The sequence below is a fragment of the Vitis riparia genome, chromosome 18 (assembly GCF_004353265.1).
Source record: "Vitis riparia cultivar Riparia Gloire de Montpellier isolate 1030 chromosome 18, EGFV_Vit.rip_1.0, whole genome shotgun sequence".
Classification (NCBI taxonomy): Eukaryota; Viridiplantae; Streptophyta; class Magnoliopsida; order Vitales; family Vitaceae; genus Vitis; species Vitis riparia.
Window position 1 is genome coordinate 14,318,699 of NC_048448.1, and position 27,021 is coordinate 14,345,719.

Below are 27,021 nucleotides of genomic sequence, written 5' to 3' on the forward strand. Positions count from 1 at the left end.
CAATCAGCTGGCTTTGAAAATTCAAATTCTCCACACTTGGTGTGTTAGTTGCATAAAGCATTATATGGTTTAAAGCAAGCTCTAAGAGCCTGGTTTGACAAACTAAGGGATATTTTAGTTTCTTTGGGGTTTATGTCCTCAAAATCTTATCATTCTCTATTCATTAGACATTCTGCTAGTTGTACCACGTTTGTTCTAGTGTATGTTGATGACACACTTGTGACTGGAAGTTCTAAAGTTGAGATTTAAGCCTTGGTACAACAACTCAATACCAGATTTGCATTAAAAGACATTGGTGAAGTTGACTACTTCTTAGGAATTCAAGTTAAACATACTGCAGATGGTTTACATATATCACAAACTAAATATGTAACAAATCTTTTGAGCAAGACAAAGATGCAATATGCTAAAGAGCTACCCACACTTACGTCCATAGGAGAAAAATTGTCCAACATTGGAAGTGATCTAGTAGGCAATCCACAACTCTATTGAAGCATAGTTGGAGCCTTACAATATGTGACATTTTCATGGCTAGAACTTGCTTACTCAATCAATAGGGTTTGCTAGTTTATGCAAAATCCTTTGGAGTCTCACTGGAAGGTAGTAAAAAGGATTCTTAGGTACTTAAAAGGAACACTTGATCATGGTTTACATCTTAAGAGATCAATGAACTTAGATATTACAAGGTTTTGTGATGCGAACTGGGCTTCGAACCCAAATGATAGGAGATCAACTACTGTCTTCTATGTATATCTTGGTTCAAATATAATATCTTGGAATTCAAAGAAGCAAAACACAATATCAAGGGGTAACATCGAAGTTGAATATAGGAGTCTAGCTACCTTGGCAGCAGAAGTTACTTGGATATAGTCCTTGCTGACAGAATTACAAATTCCTCAAGGTCATGTTCTAGTACTATGGTGCGATAATTTGAGTATTGTACTCATGTCAGCAAATCCTATTCTACATGCTCACACAAAACACATTGAGTTGGACCTATATTTTGTGTGTGAGAAAGTTATGAAGAAGGAGTTGGATGTTAGACATATCTCATCACAAGATTAGATTGCGGACATTCTGACCAAAGCTTTATCTAATACTCAATATTTGTTGTTAAAGAACAAACTAAGAGTTGAATAATTGTCCACACTTAGTGTGAGAGGGGTTGTGAAGAGATAACCTGTTATTGTTATCTGGTTATGAAATTAGTTACACATTGTTTACCTGTTAGTTACACATTGTTAGAAGTAGTTAGAAACAAAGAGGGTTATATAAGTTGTAAACTTTGTTTTCTCATCAACAAGAAATACCCATTTTATCAATTCTAATAAACATAATTTCCCCAACATTACTTCTCTTGAGATTTGCTCTAAATTTTTTAATATTGTAAGCAGTGAAAAGTAAGATAGGTTTAGGCCCTCTTTGGTAGTTATTTTTTAAAATAGTTTTTGAAAACTATTATATGATGTTTTATAAAATAAAAGTTTATTTAAAAAACTAAAATATTTTTAACATACTTTTAATATTTTTAAGTATATTTTAAAAGTAATTTTTATATCTAGTAGTTTATTTTTAATCATTCTACATATTTGTTTAATTATTTAAAAAAATTCTTAAATTGAAAACAAAATACAGTTGTTTTTTTTTTTTAGAACAGAAAACTGTTTTTGAAAACAATTATGAAATAGGGCCTCAATCTTTTTTTTTGGTCATTAATTCTTAGAAGACAAGTATAATGTTTAGATCTTAGAAAATTTGTGAAAAAAATACAAGAAAAAATAATAATAATAGAAAAAAAGGAAGTATAAATTTTTTCAAATTCTTGTTTGTACACAAGTTTTTAATTATATTTTTTTATGATCAATTGAACATAATAAAATTATATTTCTCATTCCCCTTCCCCGCCCCGCCGCCCCCCCCACAATCACAAAAAGTAAAATAAATGTCAGTCTTATATACTCTTTTACTTTGGCAGAGGATGTATGTGTTTGATGAATAGGCATACATATATACTTTTTGGTACATGAGGAATAGGGAACTATTTGCAAGAGGGGTAAATATTTAGAAGGCCCAGATCAACAAGATCATTCAATTCCATGTACTTATATGGCATACAATCTATAATGTACCAGTTGCTGAAAATGGAGCAAATGACAGATATAGTTAAAATGGAAATTTAAAACAATTCCAATCCCTGCAATCCTAATATTATTACCATATTGAGAACAAAATGGACTCCTGATACCACTGAGAATGGTGGAACACCTTCCTTTCCATGAGGATCCTAGCTGAAATGAGTTATCTCAGAACCGCCCCACTGCAGGATTCATTATATCTTCAAGATCTAAGACTGACTAACTAAATAATGTCTAGGCTATTGTATCAGAGACAAGCAATAGAATGCAATTAGTTTCTTTCATACACTTAGCATTTGAACTCATGTGCTTCTTCTCCAAGCTTTGCCCTATCCAAAATGGCTCCTTGGAGTCATCCATGGTGCATCATCCAAGCTAGGGTTCTCATCATCTCCACCAAGATCCATTATCCGTTGGGAAGCCTCAGGCAAGGAATGTTGAGGTCTTGGGGTTGGCTTCCTTGCTGGCAGAGTGGGGAGAGGTGCTTCACCCCTAAGAATCCTTGCTGCTTTCTTCACTGTTGGTCTCTTCTTGTGGTTTGGGTGCGCACAAGAAAGTCCCACCATGAGCATTCTCTCCATCTCCACCCTATTAAACCTTCCCATCAACCTAAAATCAGCGGCCAACATCAGTGTTCCCTTTTCTCGCAGGTCCCATACCCAATCAAGAAGCACGGATCTGTCATCATCAACAGGCTTTCTCCCAGTTGCTAGCTCTAGCATGACCACACCAAAGCTGTAGACATCTGTTTTCTCTGTGGGAACACCATAGCAGACATACTCAGGAGCAAGGTATCCCATTGTTCCAGCTGGTATGGTGGCTTCTCTTGTGATGGAGCTGTGCTCATAAATTTCTGCCAAGCCAAAGTCTCCAAGCTTGGCATTGAACTCTGAATCCAGCATTATGTTGGAAGCCTTCACATCTCTGTGAATGATCTGCCTCTCACATTCTTCATGGAGATAGGTAAGAGCAGAGGCAACCCCAAGAACTATATTCAATCTCTGCTCCCAGGTGAGGGAGCTTCCTGACTTGATGTTTTTGTGCAGGACTTTGTCAAGGCTTCCATTGGGCAAGTACTCATAGATCAGGAGAAATTCATTTCCCTCACAGCACCATCCTATGAGCTGCACTAAGTTTGCGTGTCGCAAGCAATCTCCAACTGTTACAAACTCATTTGTAAATGGATCGCTGCAATAATCAATCCGATTAGTCTGGGTGAACCTCTTAACTGCTACTGCTCCCACAGAGGGAAGGAACCCTTGATATACAGTTGAAGATGCCCCTTCACCAATAATTCTCTTCTTGTTGAACCCCATTGTAGCTGAATTTATCTCAGCAAGCGAAAATCTCATGGGTGCTGTTTGGATTCTACAACTTTGGTCTTCTTGGCTTCTTCTGATGCCGAGTCTCTTCTTCCTAATCAAACAAAAACTGATAATAAGAATTACAATCATGGCCAAGACAACTGCAGTTAAACCTCCCAGTCCAAGAGCCATTTCCTTGATCTCTAAGCTTCCTATATGGAGATCAAAGGGGTTTCTCTTGGCATTTGAATTCTCTGGAGCACACATGAAGCAGTCCCCATCTTCGGCTGCATCCATGGGAATTGCTGAAGGGATAAACCCAAAAGTTTTGAATCGCCACCGATTAACAATATGACCTGCTGAGCCTGGTCCATTAGAGGCGGAGAAACCCACATGCATGAATTCTTTGAAATGCCGCGAGAGGTCAATTTGGGCAACAAGAAGAGGCCTTGGAGGCCTGACCGGGGAGTTCCCAACCCAGACCCGGATAATCTTCTCTGCATCTCTGTACTCAATCCAAGCCGTCATCTCCTTGCCACTCTTAAGATCAATCCCCTGTGACACAGAATCAACTGAAGCGAAAGATACAATTGTGTTGACATCAATACCAACATGGTTACCGTTGATATCTCCAAGGGATGGATCAAAACTCGTATCAAATTCTATAGCCACGAAAGAATCTTGAGTGCTTAAGGGTTCAGGAAGACCTAAGTACCCATCAGAGAGGCTGAAGTAACCTCCATTGGAGGTGATCAGAAATGCCATGCCATCCCCAAAACGACACAGAGGGGAAGGGATGATTGAGAACGAGAAACGGGAAGAGAAAGATGCTGGCGTGTTGGTTCTGGAATCAAGAAAGCGAATAGGGTGAACATATAGAGCTCTTCCTACCCCAGAAGATGAAGAAGAAGAAGAAGCAGCAATAGGAGCAGCAGCAGTGGGTGTAGAAGAAGAAGAGAAACAGTTGAGTTCTCTTGTAAGGCTAATGGAATTGTTGATGAAGAAAGCATCACCGAAGAGGGTGACATTGTCTGCAGGCAAGAAAGGCGCAGAAAGAGAGGCAAGAATGAAGCTAACGAAGAAAAAGAAAGGAACCCAGAGGAGCACGACAGAAGAACTCATTGCAGTAGAACAAATGGGAAGATCTTGATTACATGGCAGAGAAAAATGCAGGGATATACTGGAAAAACACACAAGACGGTGAAAATTTCACCAGAATTTCCTACCTCTTGGATTGTTTGTTCTTGCAGATATGATTGAGTTGAGAAAGGGAGTCATTTTGGAGGGAAAAGGAGGACATTAGTTAATGAGTCAAAGGAAAAATTGAAGAGTTAGTTAATCAATCAATCAAGAAAAGAGTGATTGGGCTGCCACACTGGAGAGTGGAGCCTGTCTCTGTGCATGACGTGGCATGTGACTATTGGTGATCATGGGCTTGAAACCTTGAAACATTTACCCTTATCTTTTGCATTTTAATTCGAATCCACTGTGAACCACCTCTCTTTACAATGCTTTCTAAGGCTGTATTAGCGGTGCAAATAGGTTCCTTCTTCATTTTTTTTGAAGATAGAAGTGATTGAAAATGAAACATTTTCTACAAATGGTTTCCAAAAGCAAGTTTACATCTATTTTCATTTACCCCTCTGCCACAGAAATGGAGGGGTTTGGTTGCTTCCAAAAGTGCCTTTTCCTTAAAAGCATAGAGTCCTGCCTTCCGGTTTTATCACTCAGAAAGCTTCAACCGTATTACAATGCTCCATCTAGTTTTGAAAGACCAATGTAATTTCATGCAAAACAAATTCCTTGGAATTCTACAGAAAACACAATAAAGCCATTCAAATTTTGAACTGCAGGACCATATAAAAGACATTCTAGACAAGGATTTTCCCCTTCAAATGTAATTCATGTTCACAACACATCTGAACATGCTTTGTTTATCTATCAATTGGCCCTTATCTCTCTAAAAAGGCAAGGACAAAAGGTCCTATTCTATTGCAGTGATGCATGAATAACTCAAGAGATAATCTTTTGTTGAAAAGAAAATTAAGTGGCCCGAGATCTACATAGTTTATGCGAGAGAATGGCATAACAATATGACAAACGTAAGAAGTTCCAATTTCTTTTTCTTGACGTCTTCCCTGTATATCTTCCATCCTCATCCCTCCTATAAAAACATATCAGAGTTTTTCCTTTACCAATCCACTTCCTTTGATGCTAGTCTACAAAACAAACCAAAATCAGATTTAGAAACCATCCTTGTGAAGATTACCTCTAGCTAAGAGTCTTCAAATCATTGTATAGAAAAATCGGCAAACTCCCATGAGTCCTTCAGTCATATTCCTTGCTGGAAGAATAATGAAGGCATTACTCCAGAAACTGATGTGTTGATGTCACATGCATACACAATACGAATTGATATCGTGATTCTATTGCATAGGTCAGTTATAAAGCCGAATATGTTTGCTATCAGGATTCAAACTGCTACTGAACAAGTAACACAGTATCAGGAAACATGTCTTCACAAAATAGAAAGATAAACACCTCAAAGTCAAATTCCACCCTGCTGAATCCAATTCCACTTACTTGATAAATAACCTCTTTGAATTTCCATGTGATATTTATGGAAGAAATAAGAGGTGTCTTTTGCCAGTTTGTGTTTATCATAAACACACAATACATTCATACCCATTTCTAAGCTTCAAGAATCGAGGGGAAATCATACACCTAAAGTGACAAGGCTAAAAGAACCCATGATTCCTTGTTGTCATCTGAGATTCACATGCACCTAGTTTGACGGGGGTAACTTTCCTCACTACAAACCAGAATCCCATGGTGACCACAGCTTCTTTGTGTTGACTCATCCCCAAGTTCCTATACAAAATCTCCAGTTCCACTTATCTTTGATGCCCAAAAACATATCAAGCAGAAGACACTTTTCTAGCTCAATGCTTATCAGCAAGCCTCAAGTTGAATTTATTGGGAAACTAAGAAGCTATTCAATCCCAATGAGTTATCCCAGAGATTATAGAATTGAGTATCATAATCTCACAACCATAAGATCGATCTTTTAAAGGTAGAGCATTGAGTCATTTCACATACATTACCCACCTATCTCTACTCTAGCAAGCTACGTAACACCTTCAGTAATGGTCACCAACTTGTTGCAACTTGCACGGGTTGCTTAACCCCTTCAGTAATGGTCACCAACTGGTTGCAACTTGCACGGGTTGCTTCCAGTGCCACACCATGCGACACAGTACTTCAATTGATAGAATTGTAAAGAGCTTCTCTACATGAAATAGAGTTGTAAAAGAAATAACAAATAACTGAAGCACAAAAAGTAAAGAGCTTCTCTATATGGGGAGAGACACAGGACTTAAATTCATAGGAGAAATATCACATTGTTCAGCATGCAAATTCTTTACCATTTGATGAATTGATGGAAGCGAGAGTTAGTTTGCAATAAAAATATAAATTGGAAAAGACAAGAACAATAACTGAGAAAGGATAATTTGTTGAGTGTATGTAAATGCAATAGCTTTCTTGGGACCAAAATAAAATTACAGCCTAAACAAAAAATAGCCAACAATATGCTTTCAAGGGAAAACTTGCAAAACAGAGACAACAGGAGAGGGAAGAAGAATATCTGCAAAACCTTGCAGCATAAGGTCCAATCTCAGCACCAGAATCAAGTAGAAGCAACGTTCATTTCACACAACTCTTTGCGCTTTAGATACTGATGCAAGATGGCCATCTTAGCCGTCTCAAATGCGAAGTACCCCAATGCTGAAAAACAGGCGCTATGAACAACCCGGGGACCCATTCCACTGGTCAGTCCAACCCACCCCTCATCCCTCAAAATTTGGTTTACAGTAGCCGAAACCCCGCTATACATTGCCGCTGAAACCTTATTTATGGCCTCTCCATGAACCTGAGTCATCAATCTAGTCTTAACTACATCTAGCGGGGTGGTGAGCGAAGCAGATATTGCGCCAGCCAAAGCTCCACAACACACACTCTGAAATGGCTCCAAATGATCATTTTTAGTCCTACTTAACACTGCAGCTTTCAAATACTCGAAAGACGAATAACTCAGTACCCCAGCAGGCAAATTCCTCAACAATGTAGCAGAATAGCCTGCATAAAGACCCAAAATCCCATCTCTCTCAAGAATTCCCAACAGCACCTGCCAGGACCTCCCCTTTGCACCAGCTTGCATTCTCTGTGTAATCAACTCCTTGGGCACCATTATCGCCGAAGACATAATGTTGCCCATAGCTCCGGCGGTCGGAGGAATCAAGAGTGATGGGTATTGCGGAACCTTAGCCAAAATCGACTTCCCGAACTCACAAGTCCCAAAATATACCGCCGAAGAGGCCGCGGATCCGACAATCACGGCCGAGATGCCACTGTAAAATCCTAGAACACCCCTTTCCTGGAATGTCTTCACGATTGCGTCCAACGTCCCTTTGTAAATCTCCGAAGCCCCTCTTGTCTGGAGCTTCGTTTTGATGGTGTCGAGGGGGTGGAGGCAGAAGTAGGTGAATGCGCCGGCGATTCCGCCGCCGCCAGCGCCGATGAGGGCTCGTTCGAAGACGGAAAGGGACTTTATGAGAGACTTGGTTGTGGGGCAGCAGACTTGGCCAATATAGGGGAAGCGGGCTGCGACATTGAAGTGGAGAAGAAGAAGGGGTTGGTGGTGGTGGTGGTGGGTCTGCCGTGTCGAGTGGTGGTTTCGTGGGCATTTGAGCTAGGGCTTGGAGTGGAGATGAGGGCGGTGGTGAGATTGGTGAATAGAGTGGTGAAATCGGAGGGAATTGGGTGATGATGGTGGTGGTTGTAGCTAAGGTTTGGCGGTGACAGCCCCAGAGCAATAGAGAGTCTGGCGTCCATTTCCGGGCCCTCTCCACAGCTCTCGTCTCTGTCCTCTTGGACCTTACAGGTGATAAGCGTTTGCTACTGTCAAAATCCAAAACGGTGCCGTTTTATTGATGCCCGTTAAAATGAAGGATTAATTGATTAAAAGGTACGAGAACATCCAAATTCGTAAAAATAACCTCCGAAGAGTAAACAATTTTTGGCATAAATACCTTTCATTATTTACATGTGTGCTTTAAAAGAAAGGTTACTTTTGCAAAAAAATAAAAATAAAAATAGATGAGGATATTTTTGTCCAAAATAGGTATTATTTAGGTTCAAAATATGTATTTTTTAGGTTGAAAAAAGGTGAAGGGTTAGAACCAGTTTGGCGAAGTTTTTAAAAATAGTTTTTTGTTTTTAAAAATAGAAAATAAGTTTTAAAAACTCGTAACATTGTTTTATTATTGTTCTTTGTTTCTAGTTTTTAAAAACAAAGTGAAATAGAAAATAACTTTTAAAGAACAAGTAAAAGTTGTTTTCACCGTGTGGACCCCGCATTTCGGCTCAATGCGTCTCTCACTCGATGGTGAGCTCGATTTTTATTTTGAAAAAAAAAATGATTTTATTTATAAAATCAAAAATGACTTGGAGTCGCCATTTTGTGGACCCCGCATTTCAGCTCAATGCGTCTCCCACTCGATGGCGAGCTCGATTTTTATTTTGAAAAAATTGATTTTATTTATAAAATAAAAAATGACTTGGAGTCGCCACTTATTTTTGTTTTATTTTTAAAGGGTAAACAAAATAAGAAAGAAAAACCCTAAGTGTGACTCCTTGTTTTGGAAAAGACGGTCTGTGAAAAACCGGATCGGGTTCAGGGGTTAGGTTACTCATCGGGAAGGTACGGTAAAGACCGTAGCACCCCTCTAAGCCCCTAAAGTCGGGTCTCTACTAATAAAATAAAGCAATTATGACAACGGACGAGTAAATCAATGAGTACCCAGAATAAATCATGCACACATGAGAAACAAGATATGCTTAGACAATTATCAAAGTGAAAGTAGGTGCGTACCTGGGCAACGAGCCACCGTGCGCTACCAAGAGAGAGGTTAGTACACAATTAAGGAATAATAACATTCATGTCAGAGAGCAGGGTACATAATCATGTATGATAACCAAGTCAATTAATCAGAACAATCAATCGGTCATAAGATCATGTATGTGGGGCCCCCACCAAAGCCCGATTATTTTTGCATGGACCAAACCCGTAAATTTCATTATTCAGAATTACAAAATTTGATTCTTTGCTTATTTCAAAACATTTTTAAAATAGAAGAGGCGTGAAAATGCTTGCCAGAAGGAAATATGACAGCAAAATTTTATTGGAAATGGGACTCTTGGGTGATCTTAAAATCTCTAAGGATGAAAGATAGGATGTTTTGAAATGGTTTAAAAAAAGAAGTTATAAAACGAGGATCCGGACATGTCTGACGAGGGAAGTTGAATCGCCCCCCTCTCCCATCCGGCGTCAAGCGTCGGATGTGAGACATCCGGAGAAGGCGGAATGTCGGCGGACAGAATTCCGGATGCGAGACATCCGGAGAAGGTGGAATGGCGGCGGACAGATTCCGGATGAGAGACATCCGAAGAAGGGAATGACGACCGGACAGAAATCTCCCCCTAGTGGAATGACGGTGGACAGATTCCGGATGAGAGACATCCGGGGAAAGGTGGGAATGGCGGCGGGCAGATTCCGGATGAGAGACATCCGGAGAAGGGTAGGACGCGGTCGGATAGATCCCGGATGTGATGCATCCGGATAAGGCGGAATGGCGGCGGACAGATTCCGGGTGAGAGACATCCGGAGAAAGGTAGGAATGTTGGCCGGATAGGATTCCAGACGTGAGACATCCGGATAAGGTGGGGTGTTGGCCGGATAGGATTCCAGACGTGAGACATCCGGATAAGGAATGAGAGGAAAATGGGTGTGGTGGAGGATGCTTGATTCCTGCAAGCTTGAGTGAGGAAATGGGTATGACGACCTAGAGAGAGAGAGGTGGATAGATGAACAATGGGTATGGTGGGTAAAGGAAAAAAACATGGGGATGAGATGACGACACGCTTGGATGAGAATAAAGATAGGGGTCATGCAGAATGAAGACATGTGCATGGACATAAACACAATGGACATGCCACCAGCAGACGTGCCTCCACGTCTAGCCGACGAATATGCCTGGTAGCATGCAACCTCAGGTGTTTGCTGACTGTGAAAGCTTGGAGAAAACTGAAAAGGCCTGTTCTCATCATCACTGAAAACCCAGATTTCAGCCACAAGGTTAAGAGCCTTGAAGCTTCACGGAAAGCAGCTGAGACTTAGGAGCCTTGAGTATGTACTCAGGGAGGAAAATGAAACAAGGGGATAACAGGATAGCAACAAGAAGAAGAGCATGAAGACTTTAACCAACACATCGGACCCATTTCATCATTTCATCCATGGGTCCAACATCCAGTGAGTTAAGATGAAAAAATACTCGTCAGAATAGGGCAATAAAACACAGCAAACTCTTCCAATATTTAATCAATAACCACCAAAACAAAACAACCCAACAAGCAGAAATGAAAAATCACTGAGAATCAGACCTGGACAGTCTGGAAAAAATGGGAGAGATACAAAAAAAACAAATTGTCATACCTGGAGCTCTCCCTTCTCAGTTATGTGTCCTGGACTCCTCCCAACAACTCCACGCTTCTCTATTCTTAGCTTCCTCTCCAAGTTTTACCAATACTCTTTTTCTCCTCTTTTCTCAGAAAAACCCTCTGCCCTCTTTTCTTCCCCCCTTGTTTCTTTCTGTGTCCTTCCTTTGCAAGCCACTCCTCTCTACAATGCTGTCCCCTCCAACGATCTCTGCAGCAGCCACTTTTCCTGCACCACTACTTCTGCAGCCACTTTTCTGTCCTCTCATCCGCGCTTCCTGACGGCCTGCGGGACCCCCTTCCGGAAAGTTCCTCCACGTGTCAAAGTCCTACTACAGCTTCAAAAAGCGAGGTTGATTCCTTATTGCCACTAAGGATGTGACATGTGGCCCGCTGGAGTAGTGACACCTGGCTAAAAATGAGCTGCTGAAAAACGAGCCCTAAATGGGGGGGTCTACACACCGATTTTTAAAAACAATAGAAAAAAACATACACACTTTATTATTTCTCTTCTACATAGAATCATTATTTTTCGATTTTTTTTTCGCTAGACAAATTAACTCCAAATTAAACAAAACTTAATGCGTTGGATTTGTTAACAAGTCTATTAATTTTTAAAAATAATTTAAAACTCAAATAATAAACTTATAAATGCCATAAATTTATGAATAAACATTAGTTTATAATGACTGTATTGTTTATTTTTTGCACATAATTATGCTTTTATAATTTTTTCTACTACAAAAATGAACTTCAAATCAAGTGACATTTTTTATTGAATTTATTAATGAGTTAAACAATTTTTAAAAATAATTTGGAACTCAAAAAAAAAATCTAATCATTGAAAAAATTAATAAAGGAAAACTTATATATCATAAGTAATGACTTTACTATTTATCCTATACACACAACTATCCTTTTTTATTTTTTATTCTTTTAAAATTTTCTCATCAGGTAAATAGATTAAAAATTAAGTAAGATATAATTAATAATTTAAATTATTTAATAAAACCTTTAATTTTTAAGAATAATTTTCAATAAAAAAATCGATTCAATTCATTGTAGATCAAATCAAAACATTCTAAAATATTATATTCAAAATTAAGTACTAAATACGTGCATATGTAATAAAAAAACTTAATTTATTATTTATAAAATTAAATTAAATTTCATATTATTATAAATTAAATTTATAAAATAAAAGTAAGGCATTGTTTTTAAAAACAATACAATTTTTTTATCTAAACAAGTTTTTGATTTTTGTTTTAAAAAACCATTTTTTAAAACATCTTGCCAAACACTCTTATTTTTAAAAACAATTTTTTGTTCTCTATTTTGAAAGCAGTTTTTAAAAAAAAAAAAATTAAAATACCACCAAACAGGCCCTTAGTTTTCTAAAGTGGGGATGAATTCATCCTTTTAATTGGTTATCCCTTACATGAAGGGTTAAGGGTTAAAATAGGTTTGAAATTGAAAAACTAACCTCCTTTCTTAAATTTTTCACATAAACAACCCTATTTGACATTTTTATCATTCTTTAATCCCTTTAAAAACATCATCTTTCTATCATTTCTTACCCATTTTTCTCCCATTTCTATCACCTTTACTATTGCTATTTCATTTTTCAGTAAGATTATACGTTAGCATATATGAATGGATTGAATAGTAAAGTCTTATCCATATAAAAAATCAGTTAGAGAAGTTTTCGCATGTCTTTCTTCTCTAAGATTCTTCTCATTTTCCATTTTTCTCTTTGTTCTTGGTTAGGGTTTGTTGCGATTCATATGAACTTCCATAATGTTAAAGATTAAACAACCCATTTGAGACATTTTTATCATTCTTTAATCCCTTTAAAAATATCATTTTTCTATCATTTCTTACCCATTTTCCTCCCATTTCTATCACCTTTGCTATTGCTATTTCATTTTTCAGAAAGATTAAACCTTAGTAGATATGAATAAATTGAATGGTAAAGTCTTATCCATATAAAAAATTAGATAGCGAAGTTTTCGCATGTCTTTCTTCTCTAAGATTCTTTTCATTTTCCACTTTTCTCTTTGTTCTTGGTTAGGGTTTGTTGCGAATCATATGAACTTCCATAATATTAAAGATTAAACAACCCATTGGAGACATTTTTATCATTCTTTAATCCCTTTAAAAACATCATTTTTCTATCATTTCTTACCCATTTCTATCACCTCTGCTATTACTATTTCATTTTTCAGAAAGATTAAACCTTAGAAGATATGAATGGATTGAATAGTAAAGTCTTATCCATATAAAAAATCAGACAACGAAGTTTTCTCATGTTTTTATTCTTCTAAGATTCTTCTTATTTTCCATTTTTATTCAGCTAAAACTAACATATTGATATTAACTAACATAATTAAAATGAACTTCTTATCAATAGATTTAATTTGATTATGTTGGTTTATATTAACATATTACTTTTAGTCGAATAGAAAAACCCAAAATATTTGATTTTTTATATTCAAAAAAAAAAAACACCACGAAGTTAAAGACGAAATTATATAACTTATGTTGGATTTTTTGGGAAAAGAGATTAAAGTGGATGAAAAAAATGAGAGGGAAAAAGATATGCTTTTGGAGGGAAACAAAACAAAAGAGTAAACTTGTCCAATGTGGTCAAATTTTAACAAAATTAATAAGAGAGTTGTTTTTGCAATTTGATGAGTATCTTGACCCACCTGTCCAAATAACCCTAAAAGAAATCAAATAATCCCTAATATGTAAATTTAATCCTCCACATTTTTTGAAATCCTAAAAAATACCCATTTTAAACAAAAATACCCTCATTTTTTGTTATAAAAATAACCTTTTCTTTTTTAAAGCTTAGGTGTAAATACTTGAAATATTGAAGGGTATTTATGTCAAAATGAGTTACTTTTCGAGTTCAAACATGAGATGTATTAGATTTAGGGTTATTTGATTAAAAGAGTCATTGAAAACTCAAATTTGAAAGTTTAATTCTTCATCATTTTTTTATCTCGTTTTGAAAAAAATGTCATCATTTTTTTCTTGTAAAAACAAACCTTTTTTTAAACTGCATGTAAATATTTGAAACAATAAAAGGTATTTATGTAAAAAAAAATGAGTTACTTTATAAATAAAACCATGAGAATGGTTAATATTTATAATTTTGGAGATGATTTCATCATTTTTAACCAATTGATTATTAGATTTATAAATTTGGAATTGTTTCATCCCTTTTAATCAACTAAGTCTTAAATCAAACGTAGAGTAATTTAATGGAAGGGAGATTTGTGATGATCCAGAGTAAAACATGGCATGACCCATGTTATATCTTCTAGATTTTTTTTTCCTTTAAAATCACTTCCTTTAAAAAGATATTTGACATTGTTGTTTTCTCTTTTTGCTAAGGTCCAACTATGCATCATTTTCCTCCTATGTATGAGAAAAATAGAAATGTGAAAAGGCATGTACTACATAAGCCCACCCTCTCTAACAATCAAGTTAGCCATGGAGCCAAATAATAGACTAAGGTATATTTTTCCAAATGAGTCAAGGATTCTAGTTTTTGAGATTTCAAACTCTAGAAAAAAATTGGGAGAATCAGGGTATTTTATGGATTGAAAAAGAGTGGTGTTAGACCAAGGGTTCTCCTAATCATGTTTTGATGATAACAAACCATGGTTAAGTTGTTAATTAGTTTGAATTATAAAAAATTTTAGGTGTTAATTTGGAAATTCATTAAAGAATCCAATGGATGTTGCAATCAAGACTTTTGGAAGACCTTTTAATCACAGGAAACATATGTAAGATGAATGCATGGGTGTACTTAGGATTTTCATATCATTTCATGCACCTTTGAAAACTCGGTTTATGCATTAAAGTAACATTTCCATCGAAACCCGAGTTTTATCAAATGAACCTTAGGCAAAACATTTCAAAATTGACATATTAATTTACCTAAAGACCTTACCTAAATGTTAGAAGCAAAAATACCAAAAAAAGATAAGTTTTTAGACAAAATTGATGAACCGATCGAAGCACTAGTGAACTTGCTCAATCGGTTAGGGGTATTGGTCAACCAATCGACCATTCCCAATCGAGGTTCGGTTGAGAGATGCAAAAATCTTCTCTCTTCTAGTAGCCTTTCTTTCCCAGTCGAGGGATATGTCTTCCTGGTCGAGTTTTGATTGAGGTTCAGTTGAGGATTGGTCGAGGCCTAACGGTCACTTGCCATGCATTTAATGCCCAATGACTAGTGAACCGGTCGACTACCATCTCGACCGGTTGAGGCTGTCTTTTTGGCATTTTGGCTCTCGAGGCTAGAAACCTATAAATTGAGAGCTCCACTTTATTTATAAGGAAGAGAACACCTGTATTTATTTGTTTACCTACTTGTTCTTGCCTTAAAAGCTCTCATTCTTTTCTTGGTGCATTAAATCTCCATTTGCTTATTATTTAGTGCACTTTTGTAATTCATCCTAACTTTTAGTTGTATTTGAGCCATTGTTGAGCTAGGTTGAGAAATTTGAGCTTGTTATTTGAGTGTTAGAAACTTTAAGTGAGTGGAGAGTTGAAGGGATTGTATAAGAGCCCATTGGAGTCGGAATCCAAGTGTAAAGGTGTTGGAAGCTTGATTGAAGCTTCAAGTTTAGTGGAACTCTCACTCGGTTAAGAGTTTGAGGAGAGTGGACATAGGCAAAGGGTGTCTAACCACTATAAATTATGAGTTTGCTTCTTTTAACCCTATCTCTTTATATTTGTATTTCTTTTGCTTGAATTTATGGTATTTGAAAAAGATTTTTAAAAACCCAATCCATTTCCCCTCTTGGATGCTTTCTTTATTAAGATTAACCTTTATTTTCTCAAATAGGAAGGTCTAACTATGCCAAAAGTCGCACCTCGAATGCCTTTTAAAAGAACGAGTTCTTACATTCACTCTTCCATTTTTTTTGCCTTATTTTTGTCTTTTCCATTATGGTTGCTTATTATTTGGCATTTCTTTCGAATTTTCGAAGATTTTGGATGACTTAGAATCTATTCCCATATGATTTTAGGAAGCGTTTCAAGCATTTTTAACACTTGAAATTTTTTATCTTTCAAGTACTAAAAATATTACAAATGCTTTGAAGAATCACTACTAAACACACTCTTATTTATTGTGAGAGTGGTTAAGGAAGTAAACTTTGGTTTGTATTCTACTATTCTAGAATCCTTCTAGTTTGACAAAGTCGACCTATCACCTTACTCTTTGGAGCGCATTTTTGTTCGGGTTATCAAAAGCCTATTCTCTGTTGACTTTAAGACTTCTAATTTGGTACCGTCTCCTCTAATACTAGTTTAAGGATAGAGGAATACCCTTACCATTGACTTGCTAAATGTGTTAGAGAACTCTTGTGTCTCTGTTAATATAATTATATATATAATTAAATAACATTGTTAATGTTAATTATTTTAATATTGATTTAATGTATGAAATAGGAACATTATATGGATATAGTTAATATGAAAGGGGTATTTTGGAAAAAGAAAAGTTTACAAATTCGAATGAATCTTTATACTTTTATGTATAGTAAAACCTTGATAAATAAATATTTAATAAATTTATAATATTGTTTAAATAATAAAATATTATGGCCCTAACTCGGACCATTATATTAAATTAATAACTTCACTAAGTGCATAATATGGTGACTTTTTTATACATCCTTAAGGATCTAAGGAAATATAAATTAACAATTGATGAAGTACCAATATTTATATATATATTGGCAAACAAAATTCATAATATGGTATTAAGTAACGTCTTATGTAATGATTGACTTTCAACTATGTAGATATTGTTTACTTTGAACCCAAAAGGGTCCCACAGGATTTTGGGGCTAAACAAACAAACCAATCAAACTCCCACACTGAATGACCCACACTCGACTATGTAGATATTGTCTACTCTGGAGTTAAAGGGACCCTCACGACTTTAAAACTCGTCAACATGATTAAGATAAATTCATACTTATATAACGTCAAAAACTTTCTCCCCTATTCGATGTGGGATATGACTTATTTGAAACCTTTTTATCTTTGAAGACATTTAGTTATCAACTCTTTTTTGGAATCATAACATATTTGAAACCTCTATCTTTTAGGACATTTAGTTTTGACACCGCTCATTTTATTTTCTAGTAGTAAGAGGACAAGTGCAATGCATGCAAAGATGTAGATGAGTGGTGTTAATGCAAATGAGTAATGTTAAGGTGACGTTGTTTTCACTATTTAATATCTTATTCCAACATGTTAGCCCAATGGTTCCTTTAAAAATGTTTTGATGATAATAAATTATGGTTATTACACTAATGATAACTCCTCTAATTTCATTAATTTGATATTTTAAGCATGATTGCAAGGTTCATTACATAAGAAGTTTATTGAGAAGTTATAACAAGTTGTTTAAGAGCCCCTTTTACTATTTGTATTTGGGAAAATCATCTAACCATACACCAACTACAAAAAATATGAGATTTTGGAATTTTACTTTTTTCTTTTTAATTTTGGTGTAAATTGAGAAAAAATATTGTCTATTCATGCACTCCAATAGTGTTTTCAAATTTGCTCCATAATTACCCTCAAAAGTAAAAGACAAAGTACACACCAATTTAATACCACCCGTTAATAAGTACATGTGTCATTTATTTTTATTATTTTTCTCACATCAATATATCTCCCTCACCACTTGTCAATATATACCGATTTTGAATGGTGTTTCTCTTGAAGATGATAAAAGAGAACTATTTAACAAGATTGAACAAGTGTGCACTAATAACAATAAGTTTTTGTTTTTATCCTTATGCTCTCCTTTTTGTTTTTTATTTTTTTTTTTGAAAAATATAGTTAACTCAAAAGTTGTGTAGTTAATTTTTATTTTTTTTTGTATTTAATTTAAACACCATGGATGAATTTGAACTCGTTTTAATAAGGTCATTAATGATTTGACGCTTGTTTTATTAATTTCAGATTGGTTGTGTTTTTTGCTTTAACCATGAGTTGATTCCACAGGAGTTGGAAAAGCTCTCTAAAAAATTTGCTGAGAATGTAATGGATGCCACAATCAAGTTTGAAAAATTGATAACAAATAAGAAAGATATTGAAGGGTCATCTACTACTACTCTTGGGTTAGTTGCCCAAAAAGCAACTTCTAAGGTATTCATCCTCAACTTCAATAGGGTTTGCAATTAATTATTTTCTCTTTTTTGCTTTATGCATCTCCATAATCATTTCAGGGGCATGAAAACGCTATTGCTGAGAATGGGCCTCGGATTCTTACATTGGACGATTCATGCTTTCTTTCTGTTATGCAACATGCTCAAAACCATTCTCTGCGTGAGGAATTTTATCGTGCTCATGTAACTCATGCCTTCGGTGGAGATTTGGATAATACAAAAATTATTGACCAAATTCTAAAGCTTAGATTGGAAAAGGCTAAACTTCTTGGCTACAATAACTATGCAGAGGTAAGAGCATATTCTTTGAAAACTACATATCTTTCATAGGGTTACTAAAAAATATTTTGGTCAGCTAAGCATGACAACCAAAATGGCTAATATTGATAAGGCAGAAGAGCTTCTAGAAAATCTTCGCAGTGCTTCATGGAATGCTGCAGTTCAAGGTAGTGCCTGAAATATACCTTTTTACTAATATTTTCATTTGGTATCAAGTAAAAGAGTTTTCCTTTACTTGGAAAAGACTGACATGACTTTGGGATTATGGTCTTATAAAATTGCATTAATTTTATGTTGAAGGATACAAACTTACTTGATTGTTATGTTGGGAATAAGTTTCCATATGGACATAATGAAATTAGATGCGGCTTAATTGAGTTTGTTGTTCATGTTTTGCATAACTAAGAGCAAATTGGAGAATGACCTATTTTAAATATTTTTATTATGCTTTAGTTTCAAAGTTATATAAAATATATATATATATATTTATGAGAAATCATTAGCTTAACTTATGTAGATATGCATTTATATATATTCTGGTAGCATTTGTTTTGAAAGATTTTAGGACTTGATTTTTCTAATATTTCTTGGATCTTAGGATGACAATTCCAACTTTTGTTCTTGATGCAACATTTTTCCTAGGAAAGGTTTATTAAGTTGCCCAAAAAATTTGACATCGACAATTTCTTTGTTTTTTTTTAGATTTAGAGGATGTAAAGAGTTTCTATAAAAATCAAGGTGCAGTGGAGTCTAATGAGTTGAGCCATTGGGACATCAAATTTTGGAGCGAGAGGCTTCGTGAGTCAAAGCTTGGCATAAATGAGGTCAGATCTCTCATTCACGGCATGAGCACACACACTAGGAATGGCAACGGGGCGGGTTCGGGACGGGTCGCCCCCATCCCAACCCCGCCCCGTTTATTAAAAACAATTCACATCCCCGTCCCGTTTAGCTTTTTCTTTTTTAAAAAAAAAATTAAAAATTAAAAACAGAAAAAGAGAACATTGCGCTGCCAAACATCCAAAAATGCAATCACAGCCATTTCTCAAATCCCACAAAACAATCCCAGATTGTAATGCAACTCCAAAGCATCATGTCTAAAAAACAATCAAATACCAAAACACCCAAAAACTCCAACCATAAAAAACTCACAGAAAAAGGCCTCTGGATCAATAAATTGAAGAAGTCCCTGAGCTTCAATGTGATACCCATGGACAACATAATTAACCCAAGTGATAAGCTATAAGAAGTTGGGCTTCTCGCCACAAACCAAGCGAAAATAGATGGCTTCACACATGCAACAACCCCTCCAGTAGTGACATAGAGAGGGTACAAGCTTGCTGCAGTGGAAAGCATGTTTTCCCATCTGGGTGTTGACCGAGTAAGAGGCTGGTGATCAAATTGTTCTTGGACAGATTTGAATGGGTGGAGTTTTGAGAGCTTTCGTGGAGGAAAGATGGTAGGGTTTCTGGGTTTGGGAAGAGGGATTCTTGGGTGGAATTTAAGCTCGTTGAATTAAAATTAATTTTATATGTAAACGGGGCGGGACGGGGCGGAGCGGGACGGGGCGGGGTAGGATGGGGCAATACCCGAACCCGCCCTAGGTTTAAAAAAAAATCACATACCCGTCCCAAACCCGTTTATTAAATTTAAACCCCGTCCCATTAGGGACAGGGCGGGGCGTGTACCCGAAAAAACCCGCCCCATTGCCATCCCTAACACACACACACAAACAACCACTTACACCACTTCTCCACCCATAGACTACCCATGTATTTCTTGAATGTAGTGTATCATAGCTTTGATATTTTCTCCAATATTGGTTAGATTCCAAGACTAACATTTTATTATTTCATATTTGCTTTAGAAATAATGTTTTCCCTTTTCTTTATTCTTTTGTTTTAACTTGATGAGACATTTAAAAGTTAACGTAGAAGTACAAGTTGAGTCATAAATTTTAAAGGATAACATTGATATTGTAAAATTTTTATAAAACATCATATCTTTTTTTCTTTCTTTTTATAAACTAAAATAGAGCTTCTACAAGAAATAACATTTTTTAAATTTTCACATTATTTTTTTTTGAGTCATAAGCCTTTTGAGTCAAATTAGCCAAAAACTTAAAAAAGAGTATTTTTCTTCTCAAAAATTGATCCAAATAGACATAATTTATCATTATAAGGTTCTCATCTAAAATAATTTTCTTAAAAATGTGTAATCGGTAATCATACAAGTAATGCTTCATATCCTATGTATCTTAGTGTAATATATGCAACTTATTTATTTATTTATTTCGTGGGATTCTTTTCTTAGTTGCATAAGTCTTTCACAAGGAAAAACTTATTTACTTTTTGTTTTAAACTTCAACAGGAAGAACTATGCCCTTTTTTTGCATTGCCAAAAGTTATGGATGGTCTTTTCAATCTTGTTAAGATGCTATTTGGAGTTGATATGGAATCAGTCGATGATATACGTGGCTCTAGTTATATATTTAAGTTGGTTCTTTTATGCTTTCCTTGTTACCTAAAAAGATCATCTTCGTATAAGCTAATATGTGGTTGTTGTTCATCAGGTTTGGAATAGTGATGTCAGATTCTATCGTGTCAAAGATTCTTTTGGTAATCCAATTTCATACTTCTATTTTGATCCATATTCTCGTCCATATGAAAAACTTGGTGGTGCATGGATGATTGAAGTTGTCCATTGACATCATGCACATGATGGTGCCTCTGCTAAGTTGCCTATGGCGCACATTGTATGCGATCTGACACCACCAGTAGGGAACAAGCCAAGCCTTATGACATTCTTTGAGGTAAACTTGATACATATGCTTTTAGCTCAAATTATTGTATTACCTATTCAATTGATCATAAGCTAAAATGGTATCAAGAGAACAGTCCATCGCCTTCCCTACTCTATCCACATTTAAATTAAGGATAGGCAAATTGATTATATTTCCAATTGATACTACAACTTGGTTTAAAAATTTAAATATTATGTGTGCTATTATACTAAATGATATGACATAGTATTTTATTGGTTGACAAATTTGTATCATAATATGTTGGTGAAGAAATACTTAATTATATAGATGCATTTTCTATTAAAGAACACAACTCTAGTGGGAGGATGTATGAGAATTGGTAAAAAGCTATAGTTTAATAGGTAAAATAGAGGATGTATAATAGGTAAAATAGAGGATGTATGAAAGACAGTAGAATCTTTTAATTTTGATGGGTAAGAGAAATATTGTAGATAATTTTCAAATATTCTCTATTAATAACATAATAGAACTAAGAATATTATTTTTTTTATTATAACAATCCATGACTATTTTTTAGTCACCTTCAATATCTAGGCTTAAGAACTCATTGCTCTTGATAGCTAATATGTCATCTATTATAACAATTCATAACTATTTTTCCTCGTTTTTAACCTAACTTATACTGAAGAGTAGTCATAAAAGCACGATCACATAAAATAGGTAGAATAAAACTTCATAAACATTATTTTGGATTATTATTTAATTATAAAAATAGAATGCCATTATTTGCACCCTCTTTTTATTATTATTATATAGTCATTTTTATTAATAATTTTACTCTCATTTACTTTAAAAAATAATTGACTTTTGGGAGGCTTGTACTTAGTTGTCATTTGAATTAACTTTTGGAAAGTCATAAGTGTTTTTTAAACCCAATTAAAATTTTTGCTAATTGTTTTCTTTATTACCATGGTTTATATATAATGTTTGACTTATGTGCATCACAATTCACATGCATACTCTCTTTATTCTCCTCTTATGGGAGAAATTCTGTATAACAGGATTAACTTTCATAAGCTTTAGTGTTGAAATATATCATTTAAGCTATGCATATGAATTTACTGCAACTTAGGGTCATTCAAATGATGTTTTAGTGTCTTTGGACTAATTTACAAAAGAAAAATGATTATCTTGTGTTTTCCAAGGCCAATTAGTAATCATGGACTATAATATTTTAATTATATATTTCTACCTTATATCCAAGGATAAAAATATCGGTAATCACGGATATATCGGTACTTCGATTTTACGGATATATCGGAGATATATCGGCGGATATTCTAGAAAAAAATATCAGTAGACTTAAAATTGTTAAAAACTCATGGAAATGCAAGGAAAACCTCATAATAATATAATTAGAAGTATAATTGACATTTTAAAGTTGTTTTATTGCAAAATGTGATATATATATATATATATATATATATATATATATATATATATATATATATATATATATATATGATATAATTTGCGATATTAGATGTAATTATATCATGTCGATCTATAAGAAATGTTAATTTTGTAATTGTTCTCATTATAAAGTCACATAAAATATTTCATTTCATTAAATATCAATAATTTGTACACATTAAATTCATTAAATAAATATATTTCATATTCAAAATATACTAGTTCATGTTAATTAAATTAATTAAATAATTTAGCATGTTAATTAAATTATTTAAATAATTTAGCTAAGTTAATTAGTTTAATTTAATTCTAAATGTGAAAATAAATCACAAATAATCATCTAAAATAAACATATCAATTTATAATTAAATAATCAAATTAACCTAAGTTAATTCAATAAAAATATAAAAATTAATTACAATTGAATGTAAAATAGCATTAAATCATCCATATTGCAAACATACTAATTAATTGAAAATACATGAATTAATTACAATTATAAACAAAATTAATTATAATTTAAAACAAATATACCTTAAAATGATTAAATAATTGAGCAACCTTAATAAAAATTGGAGTAATGAGAGAGCAAATGAAGAATGAAAGCAAAAATGGATGAAATAAATGAAATTTGGGTTATTTATAGAAGAAATTTGGGCCAAGATAGCCGTTGGACCATTAATTTACCGTTGAAAATCAATTTTGGTCGTTGGATAAAAAATTGGGAGCAATCGGGCCGTTGGATCGCCATATTACCATTGGAATCACATCTAGGCCGTCGGATCAACACGAGCGTGATCTGGGCCGTCAGATCACGTTGCATGAAGGAGGGGAAATATCACCAAAAAATCAGCGATATATCTTCGATATATCACCGATATATCACCGATATTTTGTCACCAGATACGATTTTTTTTAAAAATCTCCGATATATCTCCCCGAACCGATATATCGCCGATATTTTGGCGATATTTACGGAAATATCTTCTCTCCGATTTTTCTCCACAAAATATCGTGTCGACTCCTCCCGATATTTTCCTCCTTGCTTATATCTAACTTTTTTTTTTTTTTAAATATCATGGAGTGTTTGTTGAGGTGGTTTTGAGGCCAAAATTCAATATCTGGTCAACATACTTTTGATTTCCTGTTTGTATTTTCTGATTTTCTCGCCCTTTCTCGAGAACCAAATATGGAAGAAAGAACCAACTGTACAGAACACGGAAGTCAAAGTGCATCATCTTCGCTGAGTTTTAGAGAGTGAAAGAAAGGGTGAGTTTGAGAGAGAGGGAAAAACCTAGATTTTAGAGCTCTCCAATGACGTAATTTTAAGAAAATTATGTCCCTTTTAATCGGTTATTCCTTTTTTGAATGAGAATGTCTAACATGGTTTTAAAAACTAGACCAGATTGGTTAGTCCGATCAACGAGCGGTTACGATTCCGATTCAGTCCAACTAATTGAATTGGTCAAGGGTTGAATCGGAATCGAACTGGTTGAACTAGCGATCAAACTGGCAAACCGCTAAGTTCAACTTTTTTTTTTTAAATCAAAAAAACATTTTGATGCATTTTACACCAAAACGACAATGTTTCCTAAGATAATATATTTATATTTTTCTTAGTTGTTTTATTTGACATGTTAAATATAAAAATAAAATCTTATTTAAAATTTTAATTATATATAATTTTAATTTCTTATAATTATTCAAAATTTTATATAATATATAAATTATTATTTATGACGTCACCGGTCCGACTAATGAACCGTCAACCGGTTCAGTCACCCATCCAGCTCTAAAAACATGGGTGCCTAGTGAGAGTTTGTTTTGATGATTTTAATTGTTTTTGTCTTCAATTTGTTATTTGTAACCATTTATTCACGTCTTTGTCTACTGTTTTGATATGGAATTGCGGACAACAGTGGTGAATTCTCTGGCCTCACTTGCTTTTTCCCGAAGATATTTTTGGTTTTTGAAACTTATCTGCATTTGGGTTCTGAACAATGAAGGTGATATTTTCTCCAAATGAGGGAAATGCTATTCCTTTCGGATTACTTGTTGGAAAAATAAACGGCAATGTCCTGCAAATTCGCTCGAAAATATAGGCAATTATGTAGTTTGTCTTATTAGTGAGACAAATATTACATGTTTAAGAAGAAGAGAATAATGTGTAAGCAAAAGAGAGTAAACAAGAATCCATGATTATGAAAGATGAGGTTTCAAGACACAGGAACTCCTACCAAAATGGGTGTTAAATGGTTTCCCTTCTTGTTTTGGGTGTCTGATCCACCATTAGCAATGGACCATTACCAAAGAGGGCAACTCTCATCGCGTAAAGGACTGAAAAAATTATCTGATTTCATGGAATTTGAGAACTGTTTCTATATCACAAAAAGAAGCCATAGGTATTTTTTAAAGCTCAGTAAGTTTTTATATTTATTTGGCTAATGTTTTTTTTTTTTTAAAGAGCCTATGACTTAAAAAATAACTTAATATGGAAATTAGGAAAATGGATTTTGCAGCTTTATTTGAGCTTATAGGGGAAACTATTTTATGTTTGATGAAACTTTTACGATACTAGTACTGATCTTTGAAAATGATGCTTTTGACTTTGGCTTCTCTCTAAAGTTAAAAAACAAAAACTTGTAACAAACAAGGCCTAATTGATATGGTAGGGTCTGTTTACTAAAGTTCTTTGTCCCTGATTTTCATTTCTTTTTCCCAAATTCGACACAATCACATGTTTTCTGGAGCCTTTTTTTTTTTTTTTTGGTTTGATAGTTTGGTTTGAAAAGCTAATCCTGATGAGCTTAAGAAATCATAGTGTTATGAGAAGATGATAGTAAATATCAAATATAGATATAAGAGCCATTCTACATCAGCACATTATAGTACATTCATGGAGGTGGTCAAAGCGGTTGCCAGGCAGGGGTCAGCAACAGCAGAAAGTGTTGCTATAAGAGCCAACCAGGAGAGTTACAGTTACAGTTACACTCAACTTTATTTCATCTGCAAGGAAGATATCGAGTCTGTCATGTAATGGTGACCTAAAACCTGTGAGTTCAAAGCAGCTTCTCATTAATTTCTTTGGATGAAACAATGTCTCCATTTCCTTAGGCTTCATATTATACAGAATCTTGGCACCTTCTATTGGAGCAGTGTCGTACATTCTGATAGGTGGAGTTTAATATGCCACAATTTTTTGAGTGTACTCTCTACCTAATCTGCTTCTTTTTAAGGCTGGCCTTCAAAATAAAAGAATAATCCTTTATAATCATGGTATATGGAAGCGTTCTTCTTATCATCTTCCTTGTATTTCATGGATGGTTATAGTAGACATGTCTGCCTTATATACAATGATACTGCGTGTGGAATTTTGAGGATGATCACAAGGTGTTTGCAGGTTTCGTGTGGAATTTCTAGGATGATCACGAGGTGTTTGCACTTAGCTATATATCCAGAAGCTGAGCTCTTACATGTGATGAATGATTTGGTTCGCCTTGAATTTACTCTCTTTTATTTTTCTTGTATATTTGAGTGTTTATGAAAGGATCCAGTTAATGTTTAGCACTTTTTCTCATATTGTTGTTGAGATTCATAAGTGACCATGCAATAGATCAGATAAAAGTTTGTTTTGTGAAGTAACAAATACAACTAAAATACTCTGCACTTGAGCTTCACACTTGAATCCTTCAATTTTGTCATCGTATTCAAATTTGTATATGTAAAGGTTATGGTCATCTTTCAGACAATCTTATGCCATCTAGATTTTTTCTATGTATTTTTTGCATAAATGTATAACCAAGGTTGGCAGATGACGAGCTTGTTTGGTTGATCGAATAGCGTTTTATTAGTATACCTTTTTCTGTAGATTTTCTAGTATCTGAACAGGGGAAAAGGAACATGAGTGAAGAAGTTTCTTTGTTTCAAGTTGCCTTCTTTACTTTGGTTGTGGGTAATTAATGCATACCTCTTCTGGCTATTTTATCAAAAGGATGTGTCCATGATATCGAGTGCATTATCGAATTATAGAATTATATTCTGCATGATGCAAATATTGATATCTTGGGCATGATGCCTAATTTATGAGAACAGCTTCTGCGTGCTGAATATTTGCTCATTTGGCTGTTTCAACTAATTGCTTAGTCTCTTAAATGGTTGGAGTTTTTGTCATAAGATTGCTAAGTACGTTTTTTTGGCAGCCCCTCATCTAAATGGGTCCGTGATCAGCACTTCGTGATTTTTTTCCGGGAATTTTATTACTTGTAGGGTTGAAGACAGCTTATTACACAGCTGGAATGTTCTTC

At 34.7% G+C, this 27,021-nt stretch overlaps 2 protein-coding genes and 1 pseudogene across 2 annotated transcripts; 1 reads left to right on the plus strand and 2 right to left on the minus strand.

The window, feature by feature from the left end:
- Nucleotides 1-2,075: 2,075 nt before the first annotated feature.
- Nucleotides 2,076-5,016, minus strand: LOC117906870 (L-type lectin-domain containing receptor kinase S.6). The gene has a single exon (XM_034820125.1). The coding sequence runs from the start codon at nt 4,559-4,561 to the stop codon at nt 2,465-2,467; it is 2,097 nt and encodes a 698-aa protein (XP_034676016.1). The 5' UTR covers nt 4,562-5,016; the 3' UTR covers nt 2,076-2,464.
- Nucleotides 5,017-5,297: 281 nt separating this feature from the next.
- LOC117905445 (protein MITOFERRINLIKE 1, chloroplastic) lies at nt 5,298-11,262 on the minus strand. The gene is made up of 3 exons (XM_034818366.1): nt 11,182-11,262; nt 7,095-8,189; nt 5,298-5,658 (listed from the first exon to the last, which is right to left on the minus strand). The coding sequence occupies exons 1-2, from the start codon at nt 11,260-11,262 to the stop codon at nt 7,128-7,130; spliced, it is 1,143 nt and encodes a 380-aa protein (XP_034674257.1). The 3' UTR covers nt 5,298-5,658; nt 7,095-7,127.
- A 6,399-nt stretch (nt 11,263-17,661) lies between these two features.
- LOC117905446 lies at nt 17,662-24,819 on the plus strand (annotated as a pseudogene).
- The last annotated feature ends 2,202 nt before the right edge of the window (nt 24,820-27,021 follow it).

Coding starts and splice junctions, on each gene's coding strand:
- LOC117906870 (XM_034820125.1), bottom strand. CDS start 4,561: ATGAGTTCTTCTGTCGTGCTCCTCTGGGTTCCTTTCTTTTTCTTCGTT.
- LOC117905445 (XM_034818366.1), bottom strand. CDS start 11,262: ATGAGAGGACAGAAAAGTGGCTGCAGAAGTAGTGGTGCAGGAAAAGTG. Junction 8,190..11,181: donor TCGTTGGAGGGGACAGCATT/GTAGAGAGGAGT, acceptor TCCAAGCCCTAG/CTCAAATGCCCACGAAACCA.